The 14,342-nt window shown below is 43.8% G+C and overlaps 1 protein-coding gene across 3 annotated transcripts in view; it reads left to right on the forward strand.

The window, feature by feature from the left end:
• The first annotated feature begins 576 nt into the window (after positions 1–576).
• Positions 577–14,342, forward strand: part of THSD1 (thrombospondin type 1 domain containing 1) — a 30,315-nt gene continuing 16,549 nt past the window's right edge. The window contains exons 1-5 of one of the 3 annotated variants that reach the window (XM_085578456.1): positions 577–711; positions 945–1,100; positions 2,432–2,479; positions 6,749–6,887; positions 12,146–13,111. In XM_085578456.1, the coding sequence (XP_085434582.1) occupies positions 6,830–6,887; positions 12,146–13,111 (1,024 nt within the window). In that variant the 5' untranslated portion in view covers positions 577–711; positions 945–1,100; positions 2,432–2,479; positions 6,749–6,829. Of the gene's footprint in view, positions 712–847; positions 1,101–2,431; positions 2,480–6,748; positions 6,888–12,145; positions 13,112–14,342 lie in introns of those variants that run through there. The other 2 variants (XM_021526607.4, XM_085578450.1) reach the window with 2 other exon arrangements.

The raw sequence follows: 14,342 nt of genomic DNA on the forward strand, positions 1-14,342 counted from the left end.
CCCTGCACAGGGCCATCCTCAGTGGTCATACCATGTGCGTGAGCGCATTGTCCAAAAGCTTCTTGAACTGTCAGGCTGGTGCTGTGACCATTTCCCTGGGGAGGTGTTCCAGTGCCCAACCACTCTGGACGAAGAACTTTCTCCTGACATCCTATCTAAACCTCTCTGACACAGCTTCAGGCCATTCCCACGGGTCCTATCACTGGTCACGACAGAGATCAGTGTCTGCTCCTCTGCATCCCATCGTGAGTTAGCTGCAGACTGCGATGAGCTCTCCCCTCAGTCTCCCCCAAGCGACCTCAGCCGCTCTCGTACTGCTGCCATACCACCGTGCGGGAGCTGCGGGGCTGCCCCGGGGCACTCACCGTGCCCGGCCCAGCCCGGGGGCGCGCACCTCCCACGGGTGGGGCGCGCCCTCACGGCTCTCCCCTCCCGCAGGGCGCCGCAGCCCGGCGGGAGGGCGTGGGAGGGCGGCGGGGCCGAGCCGGGCCGGGCCGGGCCGGGAGCGCCTGGCTGCCAGGGGCGCGGGCTGCCCTCGGCGGGCGCCCGCCGCCCGCGGCTGAGGGCCGCCCGCAGCCGCCATTTAACCCTCCCGCCGCCGCCGCGGGCAGTGCGCGCCCGCCCGCCGCCTCGGGCAGCGCCGGCGGCGCCGCCTCCGCGGGAAGCGCCGCGCTCTGCCGACCCGCCGGCCGCTCCGCCTGCGGCGTGGAGGTGAACGCGGGGCGGGAGGAGGGGGAGCCGAGCCCGGCGGTCCCTGGGTGCCGAGGGGTGGGGCGGTGAGGAGCCGCGCTGCCCCGGGCTCGGAGCCGGCCGGGGGCGGCTGTCGGCGCGGAGGCGGCGGGCGGGCAGAGCCGTCGGTCGGAGCGAGCGGTGCCGCGGGATCGCGCCGCGATCGCCGTGACGCGCGGTCCTGGAGGGGTTTTAAAACACCCGTGTGCCGGCAGGTCCCGCGTTTGCCCCCGCCCCGGGATCCTCTGTGTCGCCTCTGCCCCGGAGGCTGCGGCTGTCCCGCCCGGAGCTCCGGTGCTCCAGCGCTGGAAGTGCCGGGAGCATCGGCGCGGGGAGCGACTGCCCGGGGTCCTCGCTCCAGTCCGTATTAGGTAGGAATAATTTTAGTGTTGTTTAGTGTGTTTGGTGATTTCTACTTTGCATCGTTCTCTAGACCGGTCAAAACCGTGTGAGTGCACGGCAAACTCAGGGTAAAGCGTAGGAGAAAGCTTCCGATTTATCTTTTTAATACTGATAATTCACGGTATTTCAGCCCTGCTTCTCTAACAAACTTCTGATTGTATCAGCTGTGGCATGTATGTTCTCCATATGATGATCTTCATTATAAATTCGTCGAAAGAGGGAATTCCAGGAACAGTGGACTATGTATATATACATATATATTATATATATATATTTTAAATAAACTCTGAAGGGGGTAGGAAAGAATGGATGACTGCATTCCTTCCCTTATGCCATAAGCTCTCATCTAATGCATTTAATTCTTTGCATTCTTTATTTATAATTGCTCAAACACCTTCCTAAATATTTTTATGCTTAATAAACTTATTTTCACTGTACATTTTCCAAAGTAAATATCATCCCTCTACTCTGCTTATTGTAAGCCCTTTGGTTTCAAAGGACAGATGTTGCTGGCCAGCCTGCTCTTGAATTGCTATGTTAATATCACAAGGAGCTGAGAAATCCCAGGATTTTGTGAGATCTGACCCCAAATATTAATGAAAATAGGCTTTATCAGCTAATTATTGTTTTTTTTCTTGCACACAGAGGATTTGGTGCTGTCAGTTTCAGCCTAGTGAATTTATATGCATAATTTTAATAAAGTCATTATCTGATAACAGTGTAAAATTGTCGGATGTGTAAATAAGAATGAAAGATGCCTTTGAGGATGTCAGCTCCAGCCCCCTGCTGTGCAAGACATCACATAGACACTTTCCTGGCTAAACTAAATATCTTCCAAAAGTGGCATATTTTTGGCCCTGACCGCTCTGGCTGGTCAGCAGTGATTAGATTTTGATAAAATGTGACAAATAGTTACGGTGTTCTCTCTTTACTGTCAAAGTGGAGAGATTATATGGGAGGTTATGAAATTCCCAGCAGGTGGTAACACTTCAATAGCTGCCTAATCCCATTGCAATAAACATATGATGGTTGAAAATAATTAATCTCTTTTCCAACATACAGATAAAATAAGAGGAAATCCATTTGAGGAAATGTTGCAGATACACATTTCTTTTTGTTGTTAGTGCTGCTTGTAAAATGTAGGAGGATTTAGGGACTTTCAGGCTTTTCTGTCTGTAGCCTATTTTGCTGTCAGCCTCTTGTACATAGGCAGAACTGTGCATATTTTGGGCTGCAAATACAACTGAAAAATGTTTACTAGTGAACAGCTCTAAAGGATTTTTTTTCTCCCTAATTTCAGTAAATATCCAGACCGTGGCTGGTTGCTGAGTCCGTTGGAGTGCCTGGGGTAGGTGCTGCTGCCTGGGGCAGTACCTGGGGCAGGGGCAGGTTGGTTCCTAGAGGGTCACTCCTCAGCCTGACACCATTTTGCCCCCACACCCACTCCCTTCCCAAGCCCTTCTCCCACGTTGCTCTCTCGTGTGCCCTAAGTCGGGAGGTTTCTGTGCCATGGCTGTGTCCACCTTCACCTGCAGCTGTGGGGTTGGTGGGACAAGGAGAGAGCAGGGCTGTGCTCAGAGGAGAGATGAGCAAGAACAGACCTGTCACTGAAGGAGGGTGGGAGCTAGGGCAGGGGAGGGCTCAGCTCTCGGTGGGGATTTGCAGAGAGGAGGACTGAGGTTACTTGTGGGTAGGTGAAATATGGGATCCATCAGTGGCACTTCTTTGCATGAATGAGGCTCCAGAACACAGAGGTTTTGAGTGCCATGGATTTGTGTTCTCATTAAACTCCATGCTTGGTCATGGAGTGTCTGATTAATTCCTGATGGCCCCTTTTTTGAGAGGCTTATTTACCTCTCATCTCCCTAATGAAGGGGGAGTGCTGTTGCAGTTGGTGAAGGTGGTTACTGCTAAATCAGCAGGTGACAGCTCTCAGAAGAGGTGGCTGGTATCTGAAATGTCATGTCTGTGCTGCAGCCTTGGATACTGCTGCAAAAATATCAGGAGTCATAAATCCAGTTGGCTTGGAGTTTTTTATTTGTTTGGTTAATTTTAGGGTTTTTTTGTGAAACCAAAATGATCCAAATATTTTATGGTTTTAATGATGTAGGGAAAGAGGTACATTTTTTGAATAGATTAATACATATGATTCTAATAGGCAGTATTATAGCCTATTCTGTTACTTATTAGCAAAAAATATTTTAAGTACAATTTCAAATTTCACATCTGGCTCTTACATGATTAGTGACACTGTGTTCCTGCAAACCACACAGCTGATGAGGATTTATTCTTGTAGCCCCCATACCAGATACAGTCTCCAGTGGAGAGCTGTGCCACAGGAAAAGTAAGAGATGTGACCAAGATAGCACAGGAAATCTGCTGCAGAGCAGGGACTCAAAGTTTTCCTGTGTCATTTGTGTTGCACACAAGCCTCTTGGTCTTTGCTTCCAAAGGGCTTTATGGCTTATGCCCTCCTCATCTGTCATTTCAAATTCCCTTTGGAGAGGAAGTCTTCCACTTCCAATCAGCCCATTACACTGTCTCTTGGAAGAAGAAAGCATCTTTTTATGTTGCTGTGCTTCTGCTGCATTTTGCACAATAGAGCCTCAGTTCATGCTTGTCCACGAGAGCAATAAATTAAAAAAGCCAATTATTTGAAGTCTGATAGCCTTCGCCATTCCATCATTTTTCATCTCATTAAGTTAATGAACTTCAGGTAGAAGATCTGAATAGAGTACAAACCATTTAAATGTACTGTCTGCTTCAAAAAGCAAAATTTTCTGTGAGTGAGAAAAGAGGAAAAAATTATTTGAGCAGGAGGCAAGAGAATGGAGAATTTGGAAGAAGACCTAAAAATGAGAAGAAATCTAGAAAGAAATTGACTTAGAGAAGATAGACAGGAGAGGGGAAAATTCTGAACTGAACTTGGAGGTCAGTGTACAGCCTGTCCAAAACTGAGATGAGGCAAACTGAAGAAAAGTGAAGAAGGGGAGAGGAACAAACCTGTGTGAAAGGAGAGGAGTATGGGGGCACAACTACACCAGAAACGGGCCAACATTGCATTTAGAGCTGCTATTGGAATTCAGCTAGCAAAGGTGCAAAAGCTCAGGGAGGCTTCATGGAGCACTTTAATTGGAGATTTGTTCAAAGGTAGGGCTGTACTGCAGCTGGTAGCCTGAAGTAGCTATATGTGTGTGAGGTGGGAGGGCTCCTGCTGCAATCCAGTTGCTGCAGAGGCGTGCAGAGGGTGAAGTAGCCCTGGGCTAGGCTTCCAGAGGTACCTGATCTCACTAATTGGAAGTTAGTGTTGGTACAGTTTCAAATACTCCGGTTTGAGCCTGGGTGTTACCCGCACTGCACACTGTAATCTTTTCCCAAGTGAGCCAAGATAACGCAGAAGGAAGGGTGAGAGAGAAGGACGTTTTGGTGTGACAAATTATTGGTGTTACCGAAACACCCAAGGGCTCTGGCGCTGGGCTCCATCCCCAGGCTTGGTTAGAAAGAGTCTCTGTCCTGAAAAGTCTTTGCTGTAAATACAGAGTGTGAAAGATGGGGTGGGAAGGAAGGGAGCAGATTTATGCTGCAGTTTGCTGCCATTATGTCTGGCAGTGGCAGGAATAGGAACAGAAGTCGGGTCTGGTCCCTGTGCCTCCTGCTGGCACCCTGTCTCATAAGCCATGCTGCTTTTTCCTTGTTTGGGCTGATGTGCAAATTAAGATGTAAGGCAACTACCTCAAGAGTACTCTCCTACACAGGCGTTTTTGGTTTTTCCTGAGCATTTATTTTCCTTCCCATAGCTTCACGTCCTCTGTGCATTTCCTCTAATGAGTGTGTTGCTCATTAAACTGAGATTAGGATTATTTGAATTTCATCTGTCAATGCGTGACTTTCTGAAAGAAGTATTTGTAAAAGCCATTTCAAGAATCTGCAGCTAGGAAAGCTAGGAATGGAAAGGACCCATTAAAGTCATCCAGCACAATCATGGTAGTGGCCCACAAAGCAATTTTCCCCCACTTTATTTCAGGGCATTTTACAGCAATGCCACATATCTTCGAGTTTTCTTTGAGCAGTTAACTCTAGAGGCCAAGACATCTATCACAATTCTATTTTTAAAACAAAACCTGCTTTTTCTTCTTTGGACTACTTTGATTCCGTATTTCGGTAAGCTGATTAGTGATCAATAACAATACGGGCAAGGCATGATGTTCTGGTGTGATGCTGCGCCTGCTGCCGGCAGGGAGGAGTCGGGAGCGGCTGTCCCTGGAGGCAGGCTGGCTCCCCTCTCCTGAGGCACAAGGTTTGTCTTCCTGTACTTTACAGCGTATCAAGAGAGATTGAGGGCGGTGGCGGTATCACTGTCCCTATCTAATGCTTTCTGGAGCCCTGTCAAGTTCCTGGGCCAGCTGATGATTATTCCTTTCAGATATGTGCAGCTATTATTGTAATGGGCTTTTACTGAGCAAGGCTGTGCCGCTAGTCTCTTCTTAGAAATTATTCTCTCCAGCCACTTGGCACAGAGAGCAGTTCAAAAAGCTTTCAAGTAACACATCTGCTATGTCTTAGTTCAAAAAGCCGAGCAGTGTAATTGCTGAAATATCTTACTTGTGATTCCTAAAGACATACATGATCTTTGCCATACTTGGTTCCTATGTTTTACCATTATCCTCCACAGTTTTGCTCATTCCTAACTTCTGCCTGCTCCAGTGCCAGATTTCTCTCATAAAATTCGGTTGTAAACTTAATGGATCAAGACCTTTCTTGCATGTTTATGTGATGGTGAGCACAGTGACACTGACCTACAGGTGCTCCTGTGAAACACAGAAGAACAGTTCTCATATTTTGAAATGGCCTCTGAGTATAATTTCTCTTTTTAGAATCCCTCCTACTTACATTTCTGAAGGAAACTATTTGGTTTTGCTGCTATTATTGTGCTTCCAACCTATTTTATCTAATTGTTATGAGACTGATAAAGACTAGTTTAAACTACATGGACATAAAACTGGGAAATTTGCCAAAATAAGTCTATTTCTATTGGCTTAGCAAAGGCTGTCATGAATGTAAACTTAAAAAATTATGGAGGAAAAAGTGGAAGTTAGCACCTTCTCCATCTGATTAGTCGGAATGACATAAAAGGCAGCTATAGATCTCTTGTAAATCTAGTAAGATCACTGTGTATTACTAGACCTGAATAACTGAGGAGTTTGATGACCAAAAAAGTAGTTTGCTGCTGAGCTGATAAACTATATGAATTGTTTACCAGCAATAAATCTCCAATATTGGTATGTGCTGAGCTCAGAGTTATATTTTGTATAAAATACTCATTATTTTGCTATTGTGAGCCTTGGTCATAATAAGATATCCATAGCAGCAGTTCCTGCAGTGCCAAGATAGAATTGTTGTTATCTGTCTTTGCTGTTCTGGATCAGGAGCTGCATTTCAGGATGGAAAATTATTGTACAGTGAGTTGTACCTGTCCTTATTCAGATGCGTTGATACAGTGTTAGTAGTTCTTAAGTAAATGAGAGAAAAGTTAATTTTTTTTGCTTATTAATGATAAGTCTTTCTTCTTGTATTTTATGAAGGAAAGTTGACACAGCTGTAATTTTTTAACTTTTAGGTGTTCTCGGAAAACGTGCTGGCACTTTGGAGCTGAAAAAGGACATGAGGAGTAAAAGGACTCAGGATCTCAGTGGTCAGAATGAAACATATGTTGAAAGATTTTTCAAATCTACTGTTAGTAGTGCTCTGTGACTATGGTGAGTATTAAGAGCAAAAACTGTGACGTGCATTCACAAGGTGGTTTGAATGGTGGTGTTTCCAGGTGATCTGTGGAAATGAAATGCTATGGAAGCCACCATTGATAGGCACAGAATTTAGTCTAGATCTTATGCAGTAGTTAGGTGGAAAATGCAACTTGGGTAAACTGTCCCTTTAGATCAGTGTCAAGACCTTTTCTTGATGTAAATTTGCTCAGAGGAGTAAACAAGATAAATGAACAAATTTCCATGAGCATCAAGGGACTGGCTGTGCTAGAAGCAGTGACTGGAACTCTGCTGTCTTGTAAGACTTATATTTCATAATATTTAATGAACATCATTGAAGACAGGCCTGGTTTAGGTATCTGTAGTAGGATGGATGGAAATATGCACAGAACTACCTGTTTCTCTCCATTTCTAGGAAAGGAACCTGGGTAGTTGGGTCCTATCTACAGTATAGCCAATCTCCTATGGCTGAGTGAGCCCCCATCTGATGGATCTAAATTGCCACCCAGAAAACTTTTGAGTACAGCAGAGGTGTTCTTTCCTCTGATTGTATAAGAAGCCAAAGGATTATGTTCATACACACTCAATCTTAGTCACAAAAAATTAGGCCGGTAGTCAGAGGCAACCAGTCTTGTTTGAGTAGTCCATGCACAAATCCATACATATTGAAGGCAGCTCTTATCCGTCTGCAGCTGAGATCTGTAGAATGAAAAAGCACCTCCTTCTCACCATCAGCTGCCAAGGAGGGAAGTTAGACATCCCAAGTTCAAGTCAGCAACTTGTACAAGCTGACAGGCATCATATGTATAGTGTCTTATCCTTTCCAAGAATGTACTGAGTAGGAAGTAGGTTTGCAAATTACTTTCTTATTGCAGAGTGAATTAGAAATTCTGAGAATGGGACTCTTAATTCCTGAGCAATTCATATGTTTTAGAAAATTTTATTCCTAGTTTAAAAGCCAGTGTTGTTTTGACAGCTGTGGTACATTGTCAAACCATGCTGAAGGATTAAGCTGTGCACTGCAGAAATAAGTACAGTGTGGAAAACATGGGAAAAGAAGTGGTTAATTCTCACTTATGGAATGAGCTGTAGCAGGTAGTTCTTGCATCAGACAGATGAAGATGTCTTACAAAGGAGGGAAATGGACAAAAATGTATGCAGTTTGCTGTCCTTGTATAAGTGAGAAAAATGATTGTAAATAATGTCTGGTATACTACTCATTCCTCTGTGTGTCCTCAATCTGTGCTGCAGAGCAAGGGAACCCTAGAAGATGTAGAGAACCTAGAATTGCTATATTTTAGGTGAACTTGGTTCTAGTAGAAGTAAAGATCTTGTCTATGGTTTTTAGTACCATTTTTCTTTTACTAAGACAGCTAACCAGCCCAGTTAGAAATACTGCACTGAATGGGTGACACAGTGAAGGTAAGTATTAAATTCACTGTAGCCAAGATGTGAGATGAGTGATTACAATATCCACTGGTTCTTGGTGAGCCAGTCCTTTAGATATTCACAACTGATTAACTCAGATGTAAAAGCTATTATTCTTGAACTTCATAGAGTGTGGCACAGCAAGTCATTATGAGGTGTAGTTAATGAGGTAAATCTCTGCTGCAAACTTTAGGTGCATCAACTTTTACCTTATGTCAAGTTAAAGGGCAGCCCATAATACAGAAAATTGCTTCCAAACAGTTCTGCATGTATGTATCTTTGAATATTACTGTGTACATCGATTTTAGATAACTACTTCACTTATAAACTTCTCTGTTTCAGGCAAGACTATTTTTAAGTGATCCAGTATGTTCTGGAAAATTACCGAAGTGCTATAAAAAGCCCTAACATCCAACTAAATTGTATTCTCATTTCTTATCAGTTTTACTGATGTTTTTGTTCTACTTAGCTCTGTGTACCAGTGGCTGACAAGCCAGCAGCACAACCCAAGTTGGCTTAAAAACACTTTAAATAAATAACTATCTGAATAGCACCCTCAAGTAACTCTTCCTGCTCTTCAGTGAATATCAAGGACTTTTAATCTTTTAAAGTGTGAATTCTTACAAAGACTCCTCTGGCAGGTTGTTGGTACCACAGCTAGACTTCTTTCAATAGGAGACCATTGCAATGACAATGAAAATGATACAAGGACATTGAAAGATGCCCCTGACTGGCTGTCCAAACGACTGGCACAAAGTTTTGGCAGGTGGCAGAGTCATGGACATGTAGTAGGCTGGAGGGCAGCTGAAGGAGCTTGCCATGGAAGCTGTCTCCTGACTGGTATCTTTTGGAGTATTGTGAAAAACTGCTGTGTGGGCTGTCCAAAAGTGCAAATTTCTTATTTACCATACTTGGGGAAAGGATGCTGTGAGCTGGGGTGCACCAGCCAGAGCTCTGCAGTGCTGTAACAGCATCCTCCAGTAGTGCTCACTTTCCTCACTTCCTGAGGGATCTGCACTTAGGGTTGATGGACTGCTCCACAGCAGTCCCCTGCCCTCCTGTCCTTCCTCTCAACATACAGAGTTCCTCATCTTTGCCATTCTAAATAAAAAAGAGTGCAAGAAGGTCAAGACAGTTGTAAAAGAGTGTAAGGACAATAAAGCAGTAGGCAGAAATATCAGTGCTTTTCATGACTATCGCTTGAATGTTTTTGTTGTAAGTTTAAAGCTTAAAATTGAAATTTTTCATGCTGGGTTTTTGCCATGGTCTGATTTCCTTTTCCTTTAATGTTTCAGCTACATTGAATCTAGTTGATTCCCATGTAGAGTGCATCATTTTGCCCACTATCAAAGGAAAAAAAATCCTAGCAAGTCAATGCCATTTCACTGGGAAACTCTTAACACAGCTGTGAGAACTTTATCTTTGTTAGAGTTTTCACAATGGCCTGGGACATGCTTTCTGCTGTCCTTATGAAGACCTAGATCTGGTCCAGATCTAAATCCTTGCAGATGACTGAGATGAGATTCTCTGAAGTGTGCCCCAACTCTCGCTGGCTCCTCTAGCCAGCCTCATACAACACCATGCATGCTCCAGCCCAGGGCAAGAATTCCCAACATTATTAGACGCAAGAGTGGTCCTGTGCTTCCTTATGGAATGCTAGCACTGAGGAAGGAAGGTGGGAATGTGCTGGAATTAACCACAGGCCCAAGGAGCCACAGAAGATAAAAGAGCTATAAGGTAAAGAGATGAGGGCAGGAGTTGGAAAAACTATGGGAACAATAATGGAGTTAGGCTAGTTACCCAAGAGATACTGAAAGTAGATGGTGGTAGACATAGGACTGTAAAATATGTGCAGGCACACGTGACAAAGCCAAAACAGGGAGAGTAAGGAGAATGTGTTGCTGGGCAGTTCAGAGAGACACTCTTCACGAGTGTTTAGGGTCTGTCTCTTACTCTCTGGGTGTCCAAGTTGAGATCAGGTTTGCTGTGGTGCCATGTGCTCACCACAGCTGCAATGAACAGGATCCTGCTTTGGATGTCTGAAGGACCATTGTAGTTAAAATTGGGTCCTGGCTTTCACAGGGCACCACAATTAGTTGATACGTGACACTTTTTGCCTTTGTGCCTGTGCCTTGGTTCCTAACACACAAAACAAGAGCAGTGACCTCCTCTCATTTGTCAGGGATTTTAGAAGGATAAAGTCATTAATATTTCTAATGCACTAATACACTACAATAAGAGCACAATAGGAGAGTCCATGGGGGACAATGAATAATTCTGTGTTATCAGGACGGATTTTGGACAGTGTGCAGTCAATAATACATAGGACCACCAACAGAAGACTGAGAACAAAAGAACCCTCTGATAATGAGCACCATCCATCTGCCAAATGAAGCGGTGTCTTGTGGAAATGCAAATATAGTACATACTTGTAAGAGTATATGTCTGATTTATATGTGTAAGGCTGTGCGTGCCACCTTTACTCGGACTTTATGTATGTGGTTGGAGCTGTTTACTTTAAGGACATGTTATAACTGGTGGCAAGTAATAGGCTCTTTTTTTCTAGTGTACAGTGCACCCTACCCAGATGTAAATGTCTCTACCCAGTCAGATTAATTTCTTCCTGAAAATCTTTCCTGCTGAGAAGAAAGTGAATCCAAGGTGACTAACTCAAATTGAAGCTTAGAGTAGTAGGCGTCTAATATTATGTGAGATGAGTCCTTCTACTCCTGACTGCTAAGTGCTTGCCTTGGCAGTTGCAATGTTTTTCCAGCAAAGCTTTCTTTGAGGTAATCTTAAGACATGTGTAACAAATTTAACAAGTCAAAGTATTGTTAGTTGATACTACTTATGAAAGGATTGCTTTAACTGAAGTTTTACACTTCCATGGCACCTTCCATCTAAGACTCAGAAGCCTTTCCCCAGACAATTAATTAAATAAAGATGTCTCACAGCACATTCTATATCTGGAATGGATGTACGCAGTTCCCATTTTTCAGATAACCTTTCTGTGTCTGAAATCCTTAAGGTTCAAGCAATGCAGAGAAGGTAGCTGAGCTAAGAACAGAAATGTGATCTTCCAATTTATTGCTTTAGATACATCACTAGTTACAGCATGTCTTGGGATAATTTGGCAACTTGCACAAACATGGTCATGCAAGAAGTGAATTTGAAAGGACTGCACCATTTATAATGAAATGATGTCATTTAGACATGTTGCACCACATCTGAGACAAGAAAAGTGCTGCAGTCACCACCACTGTTATTTTCAGCTCTTTCACTCAAGTGTCTGCGATGCAAATGAGCAAAATGAAAGATTCATAAGACAGAGCAAGAGAAAAGGCTTCAAAAAGCATCATGCAGACTCCCTATTCTATTTAACTTGGGGGACATTTTTCATCTGTCTGTGTAAGGAACCACTGTCCTTTTTTTGCTAAATTACGGCTGAAGCTGAAGAACAGCTGGCCTCTGTGGAGTTTAAAAATCTGTAAGTGAAAGAAGTTGAAAAGTTTGAGAAACTATTCTGATAAATTAAGGTTTCTGTTAATCTTTTGGGTGGTTTGTGGTTTGCTTAAAAAACTGGTTGTTACCTTCCTGAATGTGTTACTGCAGTGGACTTTGAGTTGCTCCAAATCACATCCCTGCACAGAACAGAGCTGTTGAGCTCTAACTGCTATTGCTGGGACCTTTTCTTTTTTTGTGATCTGGTTCATTGAAAAAGATTGAGAACCACTTTTAATATCCATTTTGAAAATATTTATTTTCTTCCATAGGAACAGTCACTTGTCTGTTTCTTAATACTGTTGTGGAACTTTTCCTTTCAGTTCTTGGGGAAGTGGAGTATCTCCTGTTGGAGCATCCAGATCATGTAGCTTTCAGCAACGACACAGTGTCTGTGGAATATCAGTACTACAGTGGTGGTAATGTGACAGCAGAGCATGTGTCCCTCCTTTTATTGGATGCCAGCACCAGTGAGATAATTGCAAGAAAACAACTTCCAGCAAATCAGTCCCAGGGGACAGTGGTGTTTGAGTGTTTCCATTTCAAGAGTGCTGGTGATTTCTTGTTCAGAATGGTCTCTCCCAGTGACAACAGCAGTACTGCCCAGTGGAGCAGAAGCAGCATGTCCGCCCTCCATGTGGAATGGCCTGTATTTCACATTGATTTGAACAGGAGTTCAGAGTTGCTTGGGAGCTCCCTTCAGGTTGGGCTTTTTACAAATGAGCAGTTATGTGGCACGAACAATACTGTAATTTCACTGGATGTGATATTCACCAGCACCCTTTATGAATTCAGAAGAGTATGCTCTGATGAGACTCTGGGCATTAGAACTAGCAAAGAAATCCCCCTGTCTAGGTCCCAGTGGGTAGAGTTTGACTGCCCACCTCTTGGTCAAGAAGTATACATCACCGTGTTACTGAAATCGTTAGAAACGCGTTCCATCATTGCTTCCATGGGACCTGTAGATCTTCTCCACAAATTTGGATACAGACTGGTTGTGGCAGCAGAAGACATATGCAAAACTTTGGTTCAGGTCTTCGTAATCTCTCCACCATGCACTTCTATGAGTGGAAAAATTGTTGTTTATAAAGAGGCTCTCAAGCATCCAAGTCAAAGAACAACTTGGCTGTATGAAAACATCCTTCACCCAGGAGACAACAGGACAGAATTTAACTGCACTTTGTTTGATGTTGGGAAGAACAAATACTGCTTTGACCTCCTCAACTTCTCAAATCGAAGCTATTTTCCAGCAAGAGTTAAGGAGTGTATACAGATCCAAAGGAATATGGGTTTGTACTGATTTCTTTTCTCTTTTAGCCAAAATCAGCACTCTTCCCAGCCAAAACTGGTAATGATTTTGGGTCTCCTACACCAGACAAAACAGTTGTAATGTCGTACACAGGTGGAAACAAGATAGACTGTTACGTAGAAGACAGAAGGACATTTGATAACAACTGCCACTCTGGTGGCTTAAGGCTGCACTAATTTAATGCTAGGTACCAACTAAAACCACTTAGGGCATTCTGAATCTTGTACCTATCTCGTCAGGCTGAAAATGAAGCTTGTCCTTCTCAGTGAGGTAAGAAGCTACTTCAGTAGATCTGGTCCACTGGAGACTCTAAAGGTAGGATTAGTTTTACCTGCAACTGAGTGTGTAAAAGCCAGGGGCCCAGCATTAAGTAGTTGTGTAGCTTTTTATTTGAGAGGCATCTTGCAAGGGTGATTCATTGGTGTTGAACATAGAGGGCCTGAATCCTCACACGGGTGCTCGTTTCTCTACCCATTTGGTGTAGAAGTTTAGAGCTCTACCTGTTAGATGCACAAACTCTGGTGAGATGAGTCAGGATTTGGCTACAGTGAAAGGCACAGCTGTGTCACTTGGACAGCTGGCAGGTTTTCTAAGTGTCTGCTGCTTACAACAGACCAGGGTGCATTTTCTGACCCATGTAGCTTTCTGGCAGATCATGGGCCGTGTTCATATAGCCAAATTTTTTCTTATAGGAAAGATTAGAATAGTACAATCTGCCAGTTGGAACAGCTGGTGGTCCATATAATCCTTTGGATTATGCCTGCCATGATCCGGCATGGTCTGAGAGAGTATTGGTTGGCAAAAGCCAAAACCATGTATATGTTTTACAGCTATAGTGTTAGAAGTGACAGTCTCCAAACCACGGTTGCATGGTAGAGGAAGCAGATGAGCCAAATACACTTCTCATCACTCATTTGTGGAAGGCAGCTGCAGAGAGGGATGGGCTGTATGTGCACGAAGGATTTGGGATTGGGTTGGATTAGGTTGCGTTGCCTACGCCCTGGAAAGTAAATGTTCTCATTTGAAGCAGGCTTGTGTCTATAAGTAATGAAGTAGTCTTTTCCAACTGCACACTTCAAAGAGCTTGGGTTGAAAGGTTTAAGATGTGCATTGTTTTCCTCACCTCCCCACCTTAGTTGCCCTGAAAAGAAAGTGCAGGAACTCTAGCCAAACAATGGCTGTTGCACTTCATGGACAGGTATCTGAGAAAG

Source organism: Lonchura striata, chromosome 1 (genome assembly GCF_050655825.1).
Source record: "Lonchura striata isolate lonStrDom1 chromosome 1, ASM5065582v1, whole genome shotgun sequence".
NCBI lineage: Eukaryota > Metazoa > Chordata > Aves > Passeriformes > Estrildidae > Lonchura > Lonchura striata.